Source organism: Phyllobates terribilis, unplaced genomic scaffold (assembly GCF_046119375.1).
Source record: "Phyllobates terribilis strain yellow unplaced genomic scaffold, ASM4611937v1 Scaffold_4__5_contigs__length_816908805, whole genome shotgun sequence".
NCBI classification, from domain to species: domain Eukaryota; kingdom Metazoa; phylum Chordata; class Amphibia; order Anura; family Dendrobatidae; genus Phyllobates; species Phyllobates terribilis.
This window is the reverse complement of record NW_027362764.1, coordinates 291,785,803-291,809,871: the sequence shown is the minus strand read 5'-3', so window position 1 is coordinate 291,809,871 and position 24,069 is coordinate 291,785,803. Positions and strand designations below refer to the sequence as shown.

Here is a 24,069-nt window from a genome sequence, read left to right as displayed (position 1 = left end):
TCCTAAACCCCAAATTACACCTCCCCTACCACCCATTATCCAGCTGCCGTCAACCGCCATTTTTACGCCGGAAGGGCAGGGAAAATCCCCCCCCCCGCACCATACCTGTGTGCGCGTTTTATGGCCCTGAGCGCTAATCAGCAATGTTCATTATTGAGCGGCGCCCATGCTAAATTTTTGGACAGAACTTTTGTTTTCCTGTCACTTTTTGATTTTTACTCTTGCACACCACTTGTGTGTGCGTCCTTCCGCCAGAATGCATTGATCAGAGATGCACATCGATTGGTATCTGTTGGTATCAATTTTTTTGTATTTTTATTTAAAGAAAAAATAAAAATAATTAGCTGAAAGGGTTAGATATAGGGACAGGAGAATCTAAATCTAGTAAAATATACACTGTGTGCAGAATTATTAGGCAAATGTGTATTTTGATCACATGATACTTTTTATACATGTTGTCCTACTCCAAGCTGCATAGGCTTGAGAGCCAACTACCAATTAAGTAAATCTGGTGATGTGCATCTCTGTAATGAGGAGGGGTGTTGACAAATGACATCAACACCCTATATAAGGTGTGCTTGGTTATTAGGCAACTTCCTTTCCTTTGGCAAAATGGGTCAGAAGAGAGATTTGACGGGCTCTGAAAAGTCCAAAATTGTGAGATGTCTTGCAGAGAGATGCAGCAGTCTTGAAATTTCCAAACTTTTGAAGCGTGATCACCGAACAAGCAAGCGTTTCATGGCAAATAGCCAACAGGGTCGCATGAAGCGTGTTGGCAAAAAAAGGCGCAAAATAACCGCCCATGAATTGAGGAAAATCAAGCGTGAAGCTGCCAAGATGCCATTCGCCACCAGTTTTGCCATATTTCAAAGCTGCAACGTTACTGGAGTATCAAAAAGCACAAGGTGTGCAATACTCAGGGACATGGCCAAGGTAAGGAAGGCTGAAAAACGACCACCTTTGAACAAGAAACATAAGATAAAACGTCAAGAATGGGCCAAGAAATATCTTAAGACTGATTTTTCAAAGGTTTTATGGACTGATGAAATGAGCATGACTCTTGATGAGCCAGATTCATGGGCCAGAGGCTGGATCAGTAAGGGGCAGAGAGCTCCACTCCAACTCAGACGCCAGCAAGGTGGAGGTGGGGTACTGGTATGGGCTGGTATCATCAAAGATGAACTTGTGGGACCTTTTCGGGTTGAGGATGGAGTGAAGCTCAACTCCCAGACCTACTGCCAGTTTCTGGAAGACTTCTTCTTCAAGCAGTGGTACAGGAAGAAGTCGGTATCGTTCAAGAAAAACATGATTTTCATGCAGGACAATGCTCCATCACATGCATCCAACTACTCCACAGCGTAGCTGGCCAGTAAAGGTCTAAAAGAAGAAAAAATAATGACATGGCCCCCTTGTTCACCTGATCTGAACCCCATAGAGAACCTGAGGTCCATCATAAAATGTGAGATCTACAGGGAGGGAAAACAGTACACCTCTCAGAACAGTGTCTGGGAGGCTGTGGTGGCTGCTGCATGCAATGTTGATCGAAAACAGATCAAGCAACTGACAATCTATGGATGGAAGGCTGTGGAGTGTCATCATAAAGAAAGGTGGCTATATTGATCACTAATTTTTTTGGTTTTTGCATGTCAGAAATGTTTATTTCTAAATTTTGTGCAACAATATTGATTTACCTTGTGAAAATAAACAAGTGAGATGGGATTATATTTGGTTTTTATTAAGTTGCCTAATAATTCTGCACAGTAATAGTTACCTGCACAAACAGATATCCTCCTAAGATAGCCAAATCTAAAAAAAAAAACCACTCCAACTTCCAAAAATATTAAGCTTGGATATTTATGAGTCTTTTTGAGAACACAGTTGTTGATCAATAATAAAAATAATCCTCTAAAATACAACTTGCCTAATAATTCTGCACACAATGTACTGCAGTACTTAGTAGAAAATACTGTAGCATAAACTAACAATTACAGTTAGTGTCAGTTTATTGTGCGCACTCAGTAATTGGTTTACTGATGTCCACACTGTAGTTTCAGAAATTTAGTGGAAATTACTGTAGTAATTATTCCACTACATTTTTTCTAATGATCCATAAAATTACAGAGAGCCCCAGTAGCAGTGTTTTTTTTTTTTTGCAGACGTCTGCTGGTACATTTTTAATTAGCCAAGAAATATACTGGAAAACTACTGTACTATTTTACTACAGTTTTTGCTCTAATTTATAGATTTACGGTTGGTGTAGGTTAGTTGCGGGCAATAAGTAAATGTCTTTACTGAGGTTTGCTTGGTATATTTTTATATTTTTTTTTTATTTTAATTCTCTCATTTTTATTCTGCTATTCTATTCTTTTCTGCTTTTTCTGTGTGTTTTTTTTCTTTTTCTCTTCTTTTCTAATGCAATAAAGTTTCCCATCTAATAAAATTTACACCAAACATATCTGAATAAAATTTGGTTACACAATACACGTGAAAACACTACAGACAGACGCAGCCAGACAGAAGTCTAAAGAAATGCTTTTTTAGGGCACACTTAAAACTGTGGGTATTGAGAATTAATCTAATTGTTTGGGGTAGTGCATTACAGAGAATTGGCGCATCATGCGAGAAGTCTTGGAGACGGGAGTGGGATATTTGGATTATTGAGGATGTTAGCCTTAGGTTATTAGCAGAACAGAGGACACAAGTAGGTTGGTAGAAAGAGATGACAGTGTATGGTATGCATGCTCACGCTACCGACCGCAGTAGGCAGCCAGCATATTATTAAGTTTCATGTACGTGGCGGTGAGCTCCCATGCTTCATTCACTGGTGGATGGAGCTAGGTAGAACATAGTGCACATAGTATTCATAGTTGGCCACCAACTAGTTAAGGGTATGTGCACACTGTGTCCTCCTGGCGCAGAAACAAGGTGGAAACTCAATTTTTTTTTTTTTTTTTTTTGAGGATTTGGAAAGTTTCTGCACCAAAACTCCTAAAAAAACCTAACAGTCTAATAAAAGCTGCTTCTTGCCAGACCACTATTTAGAGTAAATATTACATCTAAGATATTCAGTCTCATATCAAATAAGCCATCTAAAGTATTTCCCTTGATTTTAATTTTTTGTCATTTTGCTTTTTATAACAAAAAATATAAATTTGGGTTTTACATTTTTTTTATTTAACTGTTTATTTAAATTTTTTATCTTTAAACGTAGTCAAAGAAGTATGTATTCATTTAATAAGTTATAAACTTGCAATATCTTACTATTGTATCGGACAAGAAGCTTTCAGTGAGGAGTTATCAAAAATCAGTACGAAAGTCCGATATGCAGTAAATAACTTATGTTCCAGTCAAACATCAAAAATCAGAAAATAAAAAAATACAACTATAGAGAGGAGGGGGATGGATAAAATAAGAGGAGAATGAAGGAAAGAGGAAGAAAGGAACATAGTACGACCCTCGATTTCCCCTGACCCACTTCCTGTGGACTGAGAGCAATTCTGTATTCCACTGGGTCCATTATGAAACCTCACACCACTTCAGCACCTGTACAATCAAGACCGGTATCAGTTCTGAGTTGCAAATTGGCACGTAACCTATAGAGACATATATCATTACACATGTGAAGTTTCAGCGTCCTGAGATAAATAGAAGTGGGTCAGGTGAAATCTTTAATGAATGCCCCTTGTAAGTCAAGTTGGTAACAATCGTACCATGGAGCCCATATATGATTAAACCCTTCAAGCTGGTTATTAAGACATGCAGTAAGATTCTCCATCCGTCCAATTTCCTTCATCTTCACTTACAGTAAGTAGGTGCGAATCTTTTCTTCCAGTAGGAGGCTCTAAGGCATTTAGTTGCTGTTAATATATAGAGGAGCAGTCAGGCAGGATGTTTTTCCATAGAACGTGAGCATACATTGAGCAAATAGATCAAAGGATCTAAAGGGACCACAATGCCCAAGATCTGGGTGATCAAATCCCTCACCTTCAGCCAAAAAGGGGAGATTAGCGGGCAATCCCAAAATATGTGTGGTAATAAACCCCATGCACGTCCAACATCGATCTGATGAAAAGGGGAAGAACTTATGCAAGATATCTGGTGTATAGTACCAATGCATCAGTATTTTAGATTGGTTTTCCTTTTGTGTTACACATACAGACGATTTAGCCGCCCTAGACCAAACAGGCAATTCCCTACCCAAATATCTCTCCCATCTGTCCATGTAGGCATGTCTAACAGGTATATCCGAGGAGTTAGGAGATAGAATACTATATATGCCTGTAATAAGACCCTTTGTGGAGGGGTTCTGTTTACAGTGACGCTCAAATGTGGTAGGTGCGGAGAATTTTGTGCAATGTCAATGCTAAATGGCGGATTTGTAAATAGGAAAAAAAAAGCTGATTTTGGAATTTGAAACAGTTCTCTAACAGTTTGGAAAGGAAAAATATCTCTTGTAAAGGGGTCCACTATATCTGCATAGTAGAATAAGTGGGTTTGAAACCACGTCTTTGTCATATTTGCTGAAAAACGATCTTATATCAAAGGCGTAAAGAGAGAGAAAGGGGTCAAAGGAGATCTAGATGGTATCAGAGGAAAAAGCCTACTACTTATTCTTCAGATATTGTTCATAAATAACATAAGCCCTAGCAAGGGTGTCATAGGGTTTATAATTTTTTGCAGCTGATCATAATAATGATTTAGGAAGTATAGGGGCTAACAAAGTTTTTAAATTGCAGCCCACCTAGGAAAAGCTCGCAATGAGGCCCAGGCTGGAATTCTACGAAGATGAACCGCCTAATGTCTGGAAAGGCAAGGCCTCCCTGTGATTTTGGGGGAGAAGAGGACCGTTTTGGCAATGTGATGACATTTATTTCCCCAGAAGAAATCAAGATGATCTGTTTGAATTTTTTTTTTAAAACTAGACGCGGTATTGGTATAGGCAGAGTTTCTAACACATATAGAAATTTGGGCAAAATGGTAATTTTTACAGCAGCTGCTCTATCAAAAATTGAGAGGGTAAGCTTGGGCCATTTAGAGAGCAGTAGCTTGACTTCTTGAAAGAAATCTGGGAAGTTATGTTTATATAAGGTATTGTAAGACCCAGTCATAAAGATGCCAAGATATTTAAGATTAGTGTCGTCCTTCCAGGCAAATTTGAACATTTTGTGTAAGATAGTTACTGTCAAGGAGGGTAGATTAATAGGGAGAGCTTCAGTTTTTGTGGTGTTAATCTTATATCTCGAAAGTGCACCATATTCCATCAGAAAAGTATGTAGGTTGGGTAAGGAAATGTTTGGGTTGCATAAAGTGAGTGGAATATCGTCGGCAAAAAGAGACAACTTAAACTCCTTTTGTTTTATTGAAAAACCCTGAATATTAGGGTTATTCCTTATATTAGATGTCAACAGCTCTATGCAAAGCACAAACAGAACGTGGGATATGGGACACCCCTGCCTGGACCCATTGAAAATATTAAAATGCGAAGAGGAAGCATTGGGAAGTTTAACGACTGCCCTAGGCGACGAATAGAGAGCGCTTATGGCTTGGAAGAATGGGTCTGAGAAGCCGTATCTTTCTAAAGATGCAAATAAAAACAGTTCAGTCGATGCCTTCTCGGCATTGAGGCAAAGCAAATAATGCAACCGATTACTTCTTCTAAGAGTATCAACCAAGTCTATAGTATGCCTGGTATTATCTCCTGCGTGTCTATGTAACACAAAACCAACCTGGTTTTTGTGGAACAAATCCGAGAGGAAGAAACTCATTCTGTTTGCTAGGATTTTTGTAAAAATTGTTAGATCTGCATTTAATAAAGATATAGGTCAGTAATTAGCACAATTAGCAGGGTCCTTCCCTTGTTTAGGTATTACCGTGATATGAAAGTTTAACATGGAAAGGGGGGGGGGGGATAGAGGAACCTGACATACAGGTGCATCTCACTAAATTAGATCATCAAAAAGTTTATTTATTTCAGTTCTTCAATACAAAAAGTGAAACTCATTATATAGAGTCATTACAAACAGTGATGTATTTCAAGTGTTTATTTCTGCTAATGTTGATGATTATGGCTTACAGCCAATGAAAACACAAAAGTTATTATCTCAGTAAATTAGAATAATTAACACAAAACACCTGCAAAAGGTACCTTTGAGGTCCCATGGCCCTGATGAGGTACAATGACATGTGATTCCCGGTGCCCAATCAGTGCTGGCGTCACTGTATCCGCCTTCGGACAAACTGAACATGAAGAGGAAGCCAGGGCTGCAGCTGATCCTGGACTTCCTCTTCATGTTCAATTTGTCCGAAGGTGGCGCAACTGATGCCAAGCGCTGACTAGGCGCCATGCATCACGTGTCATTCCAACGCATCACAGCCCCGGGACCGCAAGTGCCGACACGTTTGTAAAAGAACCAGAACGGAAGGAGAGTATAGGTTTTTTATTTTATCTGGGCCGTACATTTAGCTGAAGAAGGTGTTGTCGTAGTAGATGACAACCCCTATAATTATGAAACACCTTCCCATGTACTCCCTATACTCTTCCTGGAAACTGTAATAATCTATTAACATTCATCTTTGTTGTCAATACATAGAATAAATAGAACAATGGTTGTGTTTCCAATATTGGCCATACACAGGGAAGTTTTAAAAAAATAAAATAAAAGAAATACAAAAAAAAAATCAAACATGTCAGTTTTACATATACGATTAAATAACATCTATTAGGGTTTCCATGTCAACTGTATCACTACTGCGATGGTCTGCAACTTAAGGTTTGAAACAATCCAAATTAGGGGAAGAAATGTTGACAAGTGTTATAAGTGCCTGATTTCACATAGAAGGCAAAGTCATAGTCCTAATGAAACATTTCGCAAAAGCAAGAATAGTAATATTTCATAGCCAAAATTTATATTACTTGTATTTTAAATGAAAAAAGAAATAAAGAATGGAATAGACAAAGAATATGAATGTTTGCTTTACGTAGTAAAGAATGAAACAAAAAATGGAAGAGAATGATGGATGCATATGACACAATAGCCAGCAAGCTGTTCACAGAACATGAATGCAGTGACGGAAGACAAGTGCCAATCATACTTGGGAAGAATTGCAGAGCAATATTAAAGGGGTTGTTCGCTTCAAATCAATAACTCTGTGACTGCAGACTTCTGAATCCCCCAGCGCACGCACGGTGGGGATTTGCCGGTTTCTGACCCGGGACTGAGGGTATGTGTTCTACATACTCCTGGCCAGTGGGCACAGCCTCGCTTCCATACACTTGTATGGAGTGAGGCTGCTTCCTCTAGTCGGCCACTCCCCACTCGACGGCCATGTCACTAGATGGGGTGTCGCCTCGCTCTATACCAGTGTATGGAGCGAGGCCACACCAACTAGATGGCTTGTGCCCGGGAGTATGTATAACACATACATACCCTCCCAGTCCCAACTCAGAAACCAGCAAATGCCTGCGCGAGGGGGACTCATAAGTCTGCAGTCACACACAGAGACTGCAGACATGTCGATTTAGCTCGGACAACCCTAAGAAGCACTAAGAATAGGAACACAACAAGCTTAGTGTAGAGAATACAATACATTTCTTCACTCACCCGCATGCTTACTGATTCAGAAGATACCACTGCGAGGCGGGGTAAACTACAAAGCCAGGGAGAAAAGAGCTTAGTGCAGTTAATTCTGACACGAAGGTTAGTGATACACATGTCTATGCAGATTAGCATGGAAAATTATTTGGTAACTGGTGGGGGCTGGAAGCCAAATTAAGCCATACAGTATTCTGTAGGGATTTCCAGTAACATTGGCAGAGATGCCATGAGCAAACTGATGATAATGAGAATTTTTGTCTGACAGGAGAAAATAATCCAGTTACATTTCAGGATCCATTAGAATTTGAGGCAGATATATTTATGGCGCATTCTTAGGAAAGGACATCAGTGTTTGATTGGAGAGGGTTTGACCTACAGAATGAAAATGCCCTCTTATTGTTTCCATAGGCACAGTGGGTTTGTTGTGCTTTATATTGCAGCTCAATCTCAGTATAGGAACCAGGCGCAGCCACACCTGTGTGTACGGTGCTGTGCCTTTGTAATCAGTGAAGGGATCAAGGTGCTACGAGTCCTACGATGCCACAGACACAAGTGAGGGGCTTATATGGTAGCAGTACTGTCAATGTGCCTCGAAAAATGCTTGAGCTGAGACATAAAAGAAACAGAAATCGTATCCTGGAGGGCGGGTCGCTTGTATTACGGCCTTCTGAGTTAGTATGCCCGCTAATGTTGTTGGGAGGGTGCATTTGGCTGTACTAATTTTTTTTTTCCAATAAGTTACTCAATCTTACACCTATTTTGTGATGGCTGATTCACAATTATGACATTTTGTTTCCTTTTTGTAAAGAAGCATCAGAAACAGCTCTTACGAGAGGGTGCGGAGCCCAAAAGAAACCGGAATTCATTTGTTAAAAAAAAAAAAAAAAAAAAAAAAAAAAAGAAGAAGAAGAAAAGAATAGTTAATTTTTTTTTTTACATTTTAAAATTTCAGCATGCTTCAAATACTTTACATTCTCAGCCAGGTAATTGTCTCTCTGGGTGAGCAGGCAAAGCACAAATTTTGCTACAACTTTTTCATGCCCAATTCATCACTTTAAATTTGCGGAAAGGAACTCCATAAAATCTCAGTCAACTCCCTGAGTTCATGAATGATCCAACAGCGATCTTCCAGAATGGCTTGATGAATTTTCCTTACATTTTCATTAGTTCGGGCGGTTGATTGTAATAAAAAAAAACAACAAAATTGGCTAAAGGTTGAATCATTGAATCCAACTTTGAAACCTTCCCCAAGAATGTCAGCTGGCATACTGACTCAGAAGAGTTTCATATGCATTCACCAAGCGGTAGTAGCTGTAGTATAAGCGCCCCACACTCCAAAAGACTAGTACTGTTTCCTTTGAGTAGCCCTCGTACTGTGACATCGATGGTGAATTTAGTCTACTATCTCCTCTTAGGCTTGGGTCAGACGGTCAGAGTTTGATCAGAGTGTCAGCATAGTGTGATCAGATTCTCTTGAATAATAGAATCGGAGCGCACCGTGAGAAGATGGAGAACAAAATTTCTGTACCCAGATGTCAGCCGAGTACAGTCTGATTATTTCCATGCACTCATTGGCTTACATGGTCAAGGGTGATACGAATATCGATCGGATCAAACTAGGACATGCTGCAATTTTTTTCTCAGACTGGCTACGGTCGTGTGCACTTGGCCTTACTAACATTCATTAATAGTCTCGTGGAGCTCTAGTTAAAGATCCTTCATAGTTTCTATGGTGGGACCAACATAAAATGTTCAGGAAATGAAATATGGAAGTGAAATGTAAATGCTTAAACTGATCAGATGGGATGGTGATGATCACCATGAAGCAGATGTCACTCATTTATATTGTATCATTACCTTCCACCATAACAGACAAGATTAGTCAAAAAGCATAATGATAGTAGGTTAGTGAAATTATAGGGAATCTGTCACCACTTTGGAGTTATCAGACTTCTACTATGGGCATACAGGGTATAGAAAAGTAAATCTATACATACCTGTATGGCCCATAGTAGAGGTTTGATTGCAGAGAAAAGCGCTTTAATCAATTCTATTTTGTACAGGCATGGCGTCCCCAGGACGCCAAGCAAACCCCACCTATGTGCTTATTATTCCCCCAAATCCCCACCTGTATGCTTAATTATCACATTTCCACCCTCCCCTGCACGTCACAGGGAACTGTTATGCGCACTGTGCTCCCTGACTTCACGTGCATGTGTGACACCCCAGGGGTCTGGTTGCCACAGTGATAGAGATGTTATGTCTGAGAGCAGGTGGGAGGTCCTTTGGTCAGGGATCCTGTGCATGCCACACCTCCTGCCCAGTCTTGGGAGGGGAAGAATTTCCCCTATATAAACCCGGGGCTGAAGCAGGGTTAGCAGTCAAGGAGAGTAGAGACAAGAAACAGTCACAGGAAGAAACAGCAGAAGCTCAGTGGGAGCAATACTACTACGAGTCAGGGGCTGGCAGCTGCAGAGCTCGCCCTGACTGAGAAGCTTTCTTACCGGACCCGGCGTCCGAGGCTGTGGGGACTAACTCTTACCCAGCAGCAGAAGCCGACCGGCAGGGGATTTCAGGTCCTCAGGCCCAGAAACCTGAAGGCACGGTCACACGCGTGGGACCAGCGCCGCCATCGTGGAGCGGAAGCCATTAGAAGGCCCCGAGTCACCGGCCATACGGGTGAGCACCACACGGTACACTCAGGGACGTGGGCTACTTATATCCGCTTCTAGCAAGGTAGCCAGAAGAGTACAGTCAGTTTGGGAGGCCTACAACTCCGCCTGGCCAGGGGAGATCCCATCTGCTCAAGGACTGACCAGGCCCCGTTCGCTAGCAAGTACTCCGGGAGGGTCTATCGTTGTTACCAGTAAAGACCCTGAATTACACCGCACCGTCTCTGAGTGGTTCCTGCTACCCTCATCTTCCACGTCGGCTGCCCTGAGGCCATACCCCTCCCGTTGGGGGTTATACTATCACGCTGCACAATTCTACACCGGCCTCAGCGGTCTGCCCTGCAGCGGCAGCTCCATAGCTGCAAATCAACGGGTGGCGTAGTCGACACTCAAATAACATCTATCAAGACTGCCACACACTGAGCTGACTCCCTGGGCACGGACCGGGTCCCCGCCACTCGGAGACTACAACCCTCATCTGATCCGGTTCCGGGTAAGCCCCCGTGCGCGAGACGCTGCGCGACACAGCAGGCCCAGGGGCGCGTCAACTTTGGCGTAGTCGGCAGGATTTCGTGCCCGCAACCACCGGGTACTGCGTGCCTGAAAAGCAAAGACTGTTCAAACTTACCAGTGGTGAGGTTTCCCGCCATCCGGCGCCATCTTCTGCCTTCTTCCCGCCATCCGCGAAGTTTTCCCGCCATCCGGCGCCATCTTCGGCCTTCTTCCCGCCATCCGTGGAGTTTTCCCGCCATTGGACGCCATCTTGAGGACGCCGCGCGGGAAGAAGAGGGGCGTGGACTTCGAAAGCGCGCGAGAACTGAAGCCCCGCCTCACGTCCGGACGTTGCGTAAGGTCCTGGAAGGAGCCCAGCAGACGCCGACGTCACCGGAGCGCGACGGAAGGTCCTCAACCCTGACGATGTACTGCGGAGCCGCGGCCTACGGAACAGGATCATCGCAAGGTAGGCCACGGTCCACTAGGGGGGAGGAAGATGTCGGATACGGAGGAGAGCTTCACTGCCTCAACCCCCGCCAGCGCCACCGCTGCTGCAGTTATGCCCTTCACCATGCCCTATATCCCGGGAGCAGCTTGGCTACCCCAGTACTCAGGGGAGTCACATACCCTGCATGACTTTAGAGAAAAGCTGGATAGCCTCTTCCAGGTGTACCCCCTCACAGAAGAGCAAAAAGTGAGCATCCTGGTGGCCCAACTAACCGGAGCAGCTAAAAGGGAAGTAAAATCCTGGCCACCTGGGAGGAAGACTGTCACAGGGATACTAACCCGGCTGAAGGACACCTTTGATACCCGCACCTCAGCCGAGATTAAGCTTAGATTCTACGGGTGCAAGCAGCGAGCGCATGAGAGTATAAGGGACTATGCACTAAACCTACAAGAGGCCCTGAGGGCCATTAAGCAGACCGACCCTGATGGAGTGGGAAACGAGGACAGGCTGTTGACCGAACAGTTTATAGAGGGACTGTATTGTAATGCCCACCGAACCCAGTTGCGGGCGATGGCCTTACAGGATCCCCATCTGGGCTTTGCACAGTTCAAGGACAGAGCCATCCGGGTGCTCCGAGAACCGGCACCGGGTGGCGTTATGACCCACAGGCGCCCAGCTATTACTTACCACCAGGAGGCGGCGCCCTTGTCGGCAGGGCCTGTGGGAGCTGATGCGCAGGCTTTGGACAATGACCCGGCTCCAGACCTACACCATCAGGTCCAAGAGCTAGCTAAGAGCGTTGCTGCGCTAACCCGAACTGTGCAGTCTTTACAGGTTTCCACCCCAGGGAAGATCCAGCTGGCATCCGGACCGGAGGACATCCCGTGGCGTCGACCAAGGAGGACCCCACCGGCCAGAGGAAGACCCAGTGACCGATACAGCGAGGACGGACGACCCATCTGCCGCCGCTGCAATCAACCCGGACATATGGCAAGGTACTGTTCTTTAAACGGGCACAACCTGGGGTAGAGGGCCAACCCCCAGGAAAAAGATCATCAGGCCCATCGAACTGGCGCGACAGATATGTGGGAGGACGTCCAGTCTTGCCTGTGGTACTGGATGGCATTCCCATGAGTGCCCTACTGGACACCGGGTCACAGGTCACCACCATCCCGTACGTGCTCTTTAAGCAGTACTGGAATGACTCGGATATTACCCGCTACCCTGACGACGACTTGAGTATCATCGCCAGCAATGGCCAGCCCGTGCCACAGATCGGATTTAAAGAGGTGACCATCAAAATCGGTAGAGTCGAACTGGCAGCACAGGGACTGATCATTGTAGATATTGACAAACATGAGAGTCACCCAAAAATAACTTTAGGAACTAATGTAATTGAAAATTGTCTTGCAGAGGTGATTTTCCTTTTACAGCAGGTTGCCAAGAACGCCAGCTCCGGCGAGCAGCGGGTGCTCCAGAAAGAGATCCGGGCACTGATGCGACGGCAACAGGTGGAACTCTCCGGCGGTGAGATTGGTAGCGTAAGAATGTGTGACCCTTTTCCTATTGCCATGCCCCCAAAAAGTGAAATGATGATTTGGTGCCGGGCAGCTATTGGTCTGAGAGGTAGAGATTACCAGGCAATGGTAGAACCAGTTTACTCGGACAGTAGGCCCACCATTTTGACAGCACGGGGGGTGGTTGATGTACGCCATGGGAGGGTGCCCGTTCGCATAATAAATATCGGGGAGAGGGAAGTGTACCTGCCCCGGAATGCCACGCTAGCCAAATTATATACCATTAACCAAAATTCTATACAATCTGTGGAACCCTTGCCTCCATCTCACCCGGAGGAAGGTAACGGCTCTAAGAAAAACATGGAGGACTGGTGTCAGCAACTACATCTGGGTACTGACTCCACTCCCGCCCACCAGAAACAAGGAGTCTATCGGGTGGTTCAGGAGTACGAGAGAGTGTTCAGTAAACACCCGTTAGACTTCGGGCGAGTCAAGGGGGTAGAACACCACATCCCCACGGGAGACCATCCTCCTATAAAAGAGAGGTATCGACCCGTACCCCCTGCCCACTACCAACACGCCAAGGGGATGCTTAGAGACATGAAGGAGGCTGGGGTGATCAGGGATAGCTGTAGCCCCTGGGCAGCTCCACTAGTCTTAGTCCGAAAGAAAGACAACACCATGAGGATGTGTGTAGATTACCGGAAAATCAATCGTATCACACACAAGGATGCGTACCCCTTACCAAGGATAGAGGAGTCATTGGCTGCTTTAAGATCTGCTAACTTCTTCTCTACCTTGGATCTCACTAGCGGGTACTGGCAGGTTCCTGTAGCAGAGGCGGACCGGGAGAAGACCGCATTCACCACCCCGATGGGACTTAGCGAGTTCACCTGCATGCCGTTCGGGCTCTGCAACGCACCGGGAACCTTCCAACGACTAATGGAGTGTTGTCTGGGCCACAGAAACTTCGAGACGGTCCTGTTGTACCTGGACGATGTCATCGTATATTCCAAGACGTATGAGGACCACCTGAAACACCTGGCGGAAGTGTTCGAAGCTCTGGCGAGTTACGGCCTAAAGGTGAAACCCTCCAAGTGTCACCTCCTGAAACCAAAGGTGCAGTACCTGGGACACGTGGTGAGCGCTGACGGAGTGGCTCCCGACCCTGATAAGATCACCGCAATTAAGGAATGGCCAAGCCCCTCCAGCGTAAAAGAAGTGCGGCAGTTCCTCGGGTTGGTAGGCTACTACCGAAGGTTTATTCCCGGTTTCACCAAAAAGGCAGCACCTATGCAGGACCTCCTGATAGGCCAGTCCCGGAAGGCCAAGAACCAGAAGCCGCCCTTCAAATGGGAGGAGCTGGAAGAAGAGTCCTTCCGCCAGCTGAAGATGGCCCTCACGGGGGACGAAATACTGGCGTACCTGGATTATAGCCAGCCCTTTATCCTCTACACCGACGCCAGTAACATCAGGCTAGGAGCCGTACTGTCCCAGATCCAGCAGGGGAAGGAACGAGTAATCGCCTACGCCAGCCGAAAACTGCGACCCACCGAAAGGAACCCCGAGAATTACAGCTCATTTAAGCTAGAGTTCCTGGCCGTAGTATGGGCAGTCACCGAGCGCTTTAAGCATTACCTCGCTTCTTCCCGGTTCACAGTGTACACGGATAACAACCCGTTGACACACCTGGACACGGCAAGACTCGGTGCCCTGGAGCAAAGGTGGATGGCCCGTCTGTCCAACTACGAGTTCACAATCAAATACCGGGCAGGACGCTCCAATACCAACGCGGACGCCCTGTCCAGGATGCCCAACCTGCCGGACGGAGGAGAAGATCCGGAGGGACTGGAAGAAGTTGAACTCCCTGCGTTCCACCGTCATGGGACTATCCAGTATTCCCACCGGGTAAGGAGTAAGCAGGCTGCTACGTTGAACCCCTTACCCCACTACAACTGGGCGGAAACGCAAGACAGCGACCCTGCCGTCCGACTGAAGGAGATGCTGACTCGGCCGGAGGCTCGCCTTGAACCAGACGCTCCGGAGGAAGCCAAACAACTATGGGCAGAGAAGAGTCGACTGTTCCTTTACAAAGGGAAGTTGTGCCGCAGAATGGTTAACTCCCGGACGCATGAATTACTCTGGCAAGTAGTGGTGCCACGAAGAGACGCAGCCATGGTGATGGAGGCATACCACGACGGAGCTGGACACTTCGGGTGGAAGAAGCTGGAGTTCCTGCTGCGCGAGCGATTCCACTGGGTAGGCATGAGGGGAACCATTGAGAAGTGGTGCAGAGACTGTGGCCCGTGCAACCTGAGAAGGAAGGACCGTGCCAGCCAGAAGACTCCCCTGCAGTCCATCGTCACCCGGCAACCGTTGGAACTGGTAGCCTTGGATCATGTAAAACTGACCCCAAGCAGAAGTGGCTACGTCTACGCGTTAACCATCGTGGATCATTACTCCCGGTTCTTGGTTGTCGTCCCCGTCAAGGACTTAACGGCTCAAACAGCAGCTAGAGCCTTCCAGCAGCACTTTTGCCGTCCACACGGGTACCCGGACCAAGTGCTGACGGACCAGGGACCTGCCTTTGAAGCGGAGGTCTTCCAGGAATTCTGCAATCTGTATGGCTGCCGGAAGATAAGGACGACACCCTACCATCCGCAAACTAATGGACTTTGTGAGAAAATGAACCAGGTGGTAATGGATCTTTTAAAAACGTTGCCCCTGGAAGAACGCAGTCTGTGGCCTGAGAAGTTGCCCGATCTGGTGGACCTATACAACCACATCCCGGTAGGTTCCACCAACTGTACCCCGGCTTACCTAATGAGGGCAAGACCTGGAAAGTTACCTGTTGACCTGGAAATGGGAGTCCTGACACCCGAGGACACTTCACCAGAAACAGACTGGGACACGGAGAGGCAGCAGCAGTACCGGAGAGTACAGGAGAGCGTGGAGCGAAGTCTCTGTCAGGCTAGGGAAAGACAAGAGAAAACTTACAACCAGTATGCTCCCGCTGTTCCCCTGGTACCCGGAGAGCAGGTCTTGAAGAGGGAGAGACGGCTCCACAAGTTGGACGACCAGTGGGAGAAGGACCCGTACACCGTACTGCCCTCAAGCCACGAGAACCCGAAGGTTTGTACCATCAGTAAAGACGGAGGGGAAACCACAGCCATTGTATCCCGGGACCACCTGAAGAAGTGTCCCGAACAACTGAGGAACCCTGAAGAGGAACAAGAAGACCATCGACCCGTAGAGGAAAGGGAAGATATGGTTAGTACTGTGCTCGGGGACTTCCCTCGGTCTTGGACTCAAGTCAATGGTGCAGTTGTGGTACCCGTACTCACCTTCCTCCAACCAGCATCCCAAGCACCTACGGAGCAACAGGTAGAGCTGGAAGAACAGCCGGTCCAGGAGGCAGAAGACTCCACACAAGCAGAACAGGAGGATCAACCCTCTGCTTATAGTGAGCCTGCCGTACCCCTAGTGAGACAAAGAGCCGGTAGACAGCTGCCCAGTTTACCCTTGACAGCTCCTACACCCTGTAGTTCAGGGCCAGACAGTCAGCTCCGTAGGTCCACTAGGGCCACTAGAGGCCAGTTACCCGCACGCTGGAGGATTTGAAGCGTATAAATTGTTTTATTTATGTTTATCTATGTATTGTTGCTTGTGTATAATTTTGTGTTTCCAGTTATTTTTAGGAATCCTTGGTGGATTTACCGGGAATCCTTGTACATAGTTGGAGCGTAACCCAGGATGGACTAAAGACTGTTAAGGACTTGGGGCAGGACAAACCCCTACCTGGTTACGTATCCCTGTTTTGGTGAAATGGACACCGTCTCCCTGTTTTGGTGAAATGGACACCTTGTTTTTCCTCAAAGACTGCACCCGGTTGCGGACACGCCGTGACCATCGTTATGTGTCTCTTTATTATAATGTTTTGGTTGTACTCTGTTATGTTTACAAAAATATGTTTAGTCCCGGAGTACTAAATTTCACTAGGGGGGAATGTGACACCCCAGGGGTCTGGTTGCCACAGTGATAGAGATGTTATGTCTGAGAGCAGGTGGGAGGTCCTTTGGTCAGGGATCCTGTGCATGCCACACCTCCTGCCCAGTCTTGGGAGGGGAAGAATTTCCCCTATATAAACCCGGGGCTGAAGCAGGGTTAGCAGTCAAGGAGAGTAGAGACAAGAAACAGTCACAGGAAGAAACAGCAGAAGCTCAGTGGGAGCAATACTACTACGAGTCAGGGGCTGGCAGCTGCAGAGCTCGCCCTGACTGAGAAGCTTTCTTACCGGACCCGGCGTCCGAGGCTGTGGGGACTAACTCTTACCCAGCAGCAGAAGCAGACCGGCAGGGGATTTCAGGTCCTCAGGCCCAGAAACCCGAAGGCACGGTCACACGCGTGGGACCAGCGCCGCCATCGTGGAGCGGAAGCCATTAGAAGGCCCCAAGTCACCGGCCATACGGGTGAGCACCACACGGTACACTCAGGGACGTGGGCTACTTATATCCGCTTCTAGCAAGGTAGCCAGAAGAGTACAGTCAGTTTGGGAGGCCTACAACTCCGCCTGGCCAGGGGAGATCCCATCTGCTCAAGGACTGACCAGGCCCCGTTTGCTAGCAAGTACTCCGGGAGGGTCTATCGTTGTTACCAGTAAAGACCCTGAATTACACCGCACCGTCTCTGAGTGGTTCCTGCTACCCTCATCTTCCATGTCGGCTGCCCTGAGGCCATACCCCTCCCGTTGGGGGTTATACTATCACGCTGCACAATTCAACACCGGCCTCAGCGGTCTGCCCTGCAGCGGCAGCTCCATAGCTGCAAATCAACGGGTGGCGTAGTCGACACTCAAATAACATCTATCAAGACTGCCACACACTGAGCTGACTCCCTGGGCACGGACCGGGTCCCCGCCACTCGGAGACTACAACCCTCATCTGATCCGGTTCCGGGTAAGCCCCCGTGCTCGAGACGCTGCGCGACACAGCAGGCCCAGGGGCGAGTCACATGTGCAAAGGGCCGCTCACATAGAGCATGCTTTGCTTCCTCCCGGCACTGTCTGCCTGTGCACTGCACCGCAGGGTTCTATTGCGCAGGCGCTGGGGGTGGGGGGTGGGGGTCACTGTCACTGGCAGACGGGGCTGGGATGAAGCAAAGCGCGCTCTATGTGAGTGGCTCTTTGCGCATGCCCGTGAAGTCAGGGAGCACAGTGCACGTCACAGGGCCTGTCACATACATACACACACATATTACACTGCTCAAAAAAATAAAGGGAACACTTAAACAACAGAATATAACTCCAAGTAAATCAAACTTCTGTGAAATCAAACTGTCCACTTAGGAAGCAACACTGATTGACAATCAATTTCGCATGCTGTTCTGCAAATGGAATAGACAATAGATGGAAATTATTGGCAATTATCAAAACACCCTCAATAAAGGAGTGGTTCTGCAGGTGGGGACCACAGACCACATCTCAGTACCAATGCTTTCTGGCTGATGTTTTGGTCACTTGAATGTTGGTTGTGCTTTCACACTCGTGGTAGCATGAGACGGACTCTACAACCCACAGAAGTTGCTCAGGTAGTGCAGCTCATCCAGGATGGCACATCAATGCGAGCTGAGGCAAGAAGGTTTGCTGTGTCTGTCAGCATAGTGTCCAGAGGCTGGAGGTGCTACCAGGAGACAGGCCAGTACACCAGGAGACGTGGAGGGGGCCATAGGAGGGCAACAACCCAGCAGCAGGACCGCTACCTCCTCCTTTGTGCAAGGAGGAATAGAAGGAGCACTGCCAGAGCCCTGCAAAATGACCTCGAGCAGGCCACAAATGTCCATGTGCCTGCACAAACGGTTAGAAACCGACTCCATGAGGGTGGTATGAGGGCCCGACATCCACAGATGGGGGTTGTGCTCACAGCTGAACACCGTGCAGGAAGCTTTGCATTTGCCACAGAACATCAGGATTGGCAAAGTCACCATTGGCGCCCTGTGCTCTTCACAGATGAAAGCAGGTTCACACTAAGCACATATGACAGACGTGACAGAGTCTGGAGACGCCGCGGAGAGCGATCTGCTGCCTGCAACATCCATCAGCATGACCGGTTTGGCAGTGGGTCAGTAATGGTGTGAGGTGGCATTTCTTTGGAGGGCCGCACAGCCCTCCATGTGCTCGCCAGAGGTAGCCTGACTGCCATGAGGTACCGAGATGAGATCCTCAGACCACTTGTGAGACCATATGCTGGTGCGGTTGGCCCTGGGTTCCTCCTAATGCAGGACAATGCCAGACCTCATGTGGCTGGAGTGTGTCAGCAGTTCCTGCAAAATGAAGGCATTGAAGCTATGGACTGGCCTGCCCGTTCCCCAGACCTGAATCCGATTGAGTACATATTGGAGATCATGTCTAGCTCCATCCACCAACGTCACGTTGCACCACAGACTGTTCAGGAGTTGGTGGATGCTTTAGTCCAGGTCTGGGAGGAGATCCCACAGGAGACCATCCACAACCTCATCAGGAGCATGCCCAGGCATTGTAGGGAGGTCATACAGGCAAGTGGAGGCCACACACAATACTGAACCTCATTTTGACTTGTTTTAAGGACATTACATCAAAGTTGGATCAGCCTGTAGTGTGTTTTTCCACTTTAATTTTGGGGGTGAATCCAAATCCAGGCCTCCATTGGTTAATAAATTTGATTTCCATTGACGATTGTTGTGTGATTTTGTTGTCAGCACATTCAACTTTGTACAGAACAAAGTATTCAATGAGAATATTTCATTCATTCAGATCTAGGATGTGTTGAGTGTTCCTTTTACTTTTTTGAGCAGTGTGTGTGCGTATATATACCCGCACAGGCAGCGCCGCTCCCGGTCCTCACTAACATGGTTCGCTGATTGGTTGCGGCCACGACCAATCAGCGATATTGGCGCCAAATTGAAACACGCTCTCCGGCCAATTGGCGCCAGATTTAAAATATGTACGCCACCGTCGGGAGATAGTAGGGCTGACTCCGCCCATGTGGTCATGTGACTCACCAACTGCCCATGACGTACTGAACAGGTGACCCCCGGCTGCAGCTGGCTCTTGCTTCCGCTTATGTCACCACTATTTGTGGCTGCAGCCAAGGGGTCTCCTGTTTCGCGTTCCACGGTGAGTGATGGGCTATGGGCGGGGTTATCCCCCATCCCGTCACACCCGGCATCCACCGCACGCGCATTCATTGACAGAGCGCGCGGTGGATGCTGGGTGTGACATGATGGGGGATAACCCCGCCCACAGCCCGCCATTCACCGTGGTATGCGGAACAGGAGACCCCTGGCTGCAGCGGCAAATAGTCGTGATGTAAGCGGAAGCTAGAGCCGGCTGCAGCCGGGGGAATTACGTGTTGGCTGTGCACGATCAGCGATGTTGTCACAAGCAATATTGACAACATGACGTAATTACAAAATTCATTTGGGGCCCTGGGGGGATACATTGGGGGGTTAATTTAAAGTAGTGCACAACCCATTGAAACACTGCTTCGCTGATTAGTCGCGCCCGGTCGGCCGCATACATATTCTAGAATACCCGATGCGTTAGAATCGGGCCACCATCTAGTAAGAGTGATAATGGGTAAAACAAAGTGGCATGGCTGAGAAATGTTCAGTGTTCCTTTAGCAGCCTGCCACAAATATGGCAGTGCAAACAAATATTAACTATAACATTTCTTCATCAGGCAATATGCAAATTGCCTCTTCAGAGAAAGAGGACTTGTACTCTATAGCGCCACCTATTGGAAGCAGCAATCCTACAAGTCACAATCAACCATTTAATGAGTCGTGCAATATGACTTAGGATAAAAGCCAAATCAGAATCTCAATTTGCAGACACAGTGTTTCGGGCTGTTGGCCCTCGTCAGTGCAAAGTATGAGAACGGATTTGGCTGCATGAGAGGCTCCTGACTGAGGTCTAAGGCAAGAAATCCAACCATCCTTTATAAAATATTATACATTACCCTATTGTCAGTAAGTATTTGCACATCTGAGGAATAGATGTATAACCTACCCAGTTTAACCAGTGAGTATAGCCATTTGCAAGGGATTTCAAAACTTAGACATTTGGTGATCAATTGATCACCAGGCCGCAGTCAATTTCTAATAGGTTTTTTTCAAAAAAGAAAAGCTTGCCATAAAGAAGGTTTCAAAAATACTTACCTTACAGTTTTTCCCATTATTATTTTTTTTTTCCCCTGCCACGACAGGTCATCCATGGAGGCAAAGAGTCATGTCACCACAGTTTCTTATCAGGCATTGTGATTCTCAGGGGTTAATTCGCTTGTAACAAGGTTTTATTACTTTTTAGAAATTTGTTTTAAACAAAATTGCCCAAATTGGTTTGTACTGAAAAAGATCTGACTATTCCATTTACTAAATATTGGAACATTTTAACAGAATCAGTAAAATATTTCAACACAAAAAGGAGGATTAACGTGAACCAGCAATAAATCCAAGATTACAAGCTTATTCAGCCAAATGCCATCTTCCCTGACACCATGACTAGCAACATGGTTCAGATTGGCTGTGTGCATATCAAGTCATATGAAAAAGAGGGATACACCCGTTTCAGACATTCATCTCATCGACTGACAATGGGTTCCGAAATTCTAAAAACGCAGCTGCTCCATTACATTGTCAATTTCATCCACTAAAATAACCAGCATACTAATATAGCACTGTCTCCTTTTATCTTGGGATCCATGAGACACGGAGATAAACCTTACCACGGGTCGAGAATCCTCTCTTTCTAAGATCTTCTGAGCTTGATCAGCTGGAAATCTAAGTACTGTAGTGATAACTTTCGCCATGGTCTTAAAAACAAATAATAAAAATAATTAGAAGGTGAAGGTCAGCTAATGAATTACAGTATATGCAGAATTTTTGTAAATTGTGTGAATTGTAAAGCATTGCAGAACATGTTGGTGCTATATAAATAAAAAGATTATTATTATTATACTTACACATAGGCAAGACCAGGAAGATTTTAGTAACACTAAAAACTAAAGTACATACAGTATAATAACAAGGTTATGCAGCACCAAAATTATGTCACGTAGTGGCCAAATGATACTCTTGCTTAAAAGGCACAGTTGGAAAGAACATAAGACATACGGTGCCCTTAAAGTAGCACATTGTGTGGCCGTCATTTTTTTTTTTCTTCATTTAGTCAAACTCCGTAATTGATTTATATGAACTGTACATAAACTGTCTACAGCATGAGGTGTAATAACCTTTGTAATGTTACCATATTATTTATGAAATTATGCAAGCGCGGAGCTCCTTACCTTAGTTTCCTTTCCCATCATATACTCAAACAATATGTTTCTCAAATACTCAAATTCTGTAGGCTCAGCAAAGACCGACACATCGGTGTACCTATGATTGACATCTGTAGAAAGAGTAAAAACCACTAGATGACAACTGCAAGAGCAGCAGCTATAAAGATGAGAGGTTACCTTTAACTATGCAGTCAATGTATGCCCTGGGAATTTTTTTGCAGCCATTATATAAGTAGAATAGATCTTATTTTAGAATCTTAAAGACTTCGCTCATAAAGCCATAATATGGCTGACTATCAATGTCATAAGCAGGGCATAATCCACAACTGCTGTGTTCTGACATGTTATAGAGCTGCCTACACATTGTATAGCGGGGTCTTACTGATGTCCTGATAAAACTATCATTCTAGACCATAACAGAAAGATGTATACCAAACTACAGAGACGGATGAGGATTTGATCACACGTTTCCTACATTAACAAGAAGCGATCAACAATGTAAACTACCTGGTGATGAACAACCATTAATAGTCCCTACAGATTGCATACTGTCGACAGCGCATCTTCTGTTTACAAGTGGAGATGTGCTGCCGACAATGAACGTAAGGCTTGCATGGAAGACAAGATCAGCAGCTTAGCAAGTGCTTGCTCATTCATCGGCTGATCACTGTCATGTTTACATGGCACAAACATTCCTAAAATTGCTCTAAGCCAATAACTAAATTCTAGTATTCCCTTAAAAATTAATGTGGAGTACAATGTATTCACGTTACAAACAACACTGCTGAAACCGTTCCCCACCTTTATAAGGAGTCCCAAGAGGAGTGACAAACACACCACGCGAGTAGTTTTTTAACTGGTCTTCCAACGTGTTAATCTGTACAAAAAATGGTTAAAAAGTGAAGGGAAAATAAATACTCAAACACGGTTCTCCAATAGTATTTCTAATAAAGACAGGCCTCTTTCATACCAAGCAGCTGTTTATTGGGAATAACTAAAAATGAATGGGGCAAGTTTCAAATCTGCCAAATTTTACGGGGAAATTTAGCAGCTAATTTATTCCCCACAAATTGAGTGTCCCTTATTATGCCAACAGACTGGGGAACATAATAAATGTAAGGTGTAGAAACACCAATATTCCCCATCACTGCTCAACTCTGCTGTTCAGTGTCCCCCTTACAGTCCTCTGTGCCTCTACACGCTGAGACCACAAGCATCTTCACGCTGAGCTGGGACTTCCGGACACGACTATGCCTAGGATGTCCATGTGCAAGGAAGTCCTGGAACTAGTCATGGAGGAAGTCCTGGTGTAGAGTGTTACTTATAAGGTTGTGGCGCACATCCTTGCCTAGCATGGAGAAGCCCTAGGTTTCAGCACACAGCGGCAATAAAAAAAAAAGGGGGGTGAGGACCATATGGGTGAGAGCATGCTGTGGAGATGGTCCGGAGGTATTATTTTTTTTACCCTTTTGCCAGCCCTTTACAGTTCAGCAAAATGGTGGCAAGCTGACTGCCACCTTGCTGAACTCCATTACAAAGAATATCTGCATTCTGGACAATATGGATTTTTGTAAAATTCTGAGCAGACTTCAATACCACTTGAACAAATTCGTCCAACTCTAGTAATAGTGCAAAAAGCTAAATCTACAGCTACCACATGTAGGCTACAGCCAGTCAACTCAACCAATAAATCTGATTACACTTATCTCAAGCCCATCCATAGAACTTAGCTTCCATGAGCTGTTAATTTGTGGTCATTATGGTATATGTTCCCATTATAAATTACTGTTTCTGGTTTGAATCTATAAATGTCCATGCAGAATCCGGATACAAGATTATTTAAAAAGACCACAATCACCTTACCTTCTCATTTAGTTCCTGCTCTATTAATTTGGCGTCATTTAGTTGTGTGGTTCTCTTTGCTAATTGTGCCTATAGAAGAAACAAACCGTCTATACCACAGTAAACAGAAAATAAACTACTGTAATACTTATTTGTCTAGACGGGATACATAGGTTTTCCCTTCTC

General features: G+C 46.0%; 1 protein-coding gene across 5 annotated transcripts in view; it reads right to left on the bottom strand.

Annotated features, from left to right (window-relative positions):
• GOLGA4 (golgin A4) overlaps positions 1 to 24,069 on the bottom strand; it is a 103,101-nt gene that overhangs the window by 1,856 nt on the left and 77,176 nt on the right. For 3 of the 5 annotated variants that reach the window (XM_073678313.1, XM_073678317.1, XM_073678315.1), the window contains 5 exons: positions 23,905 to 23,973; positions 22,843 to 22,918; positions 22,048 to 22,151; positions 21,487 to 21,573; positions 7,602 to 7,647 (listed from right to left, as the gene is read on the bottom strand). In XM_073678313.1, the coding sequence (XP_073534414.1) occupies positions 7,618 to 7,647; positions 21,487 to 21,573; positions 22,048 to 22,151; positions 22,843 to 22,918; positions 23,905 to 23,973 (366 nt within the window). In that variant the 3' untranslated portion in view covers positions 7,602 to 7,617. The remainder of the gene's footprint in view (positions 1 to 7,601; positions 7,648 to 21,486; positions 21,574 to 22,047; positions 22,152 to 22,842; positions 22,919 to 23,904; positions 23,974 to 24,069) is intronic. The other 2 variants (XM_073678314.1, XM_073678316.1) reach the window with 2 other exon arrangements.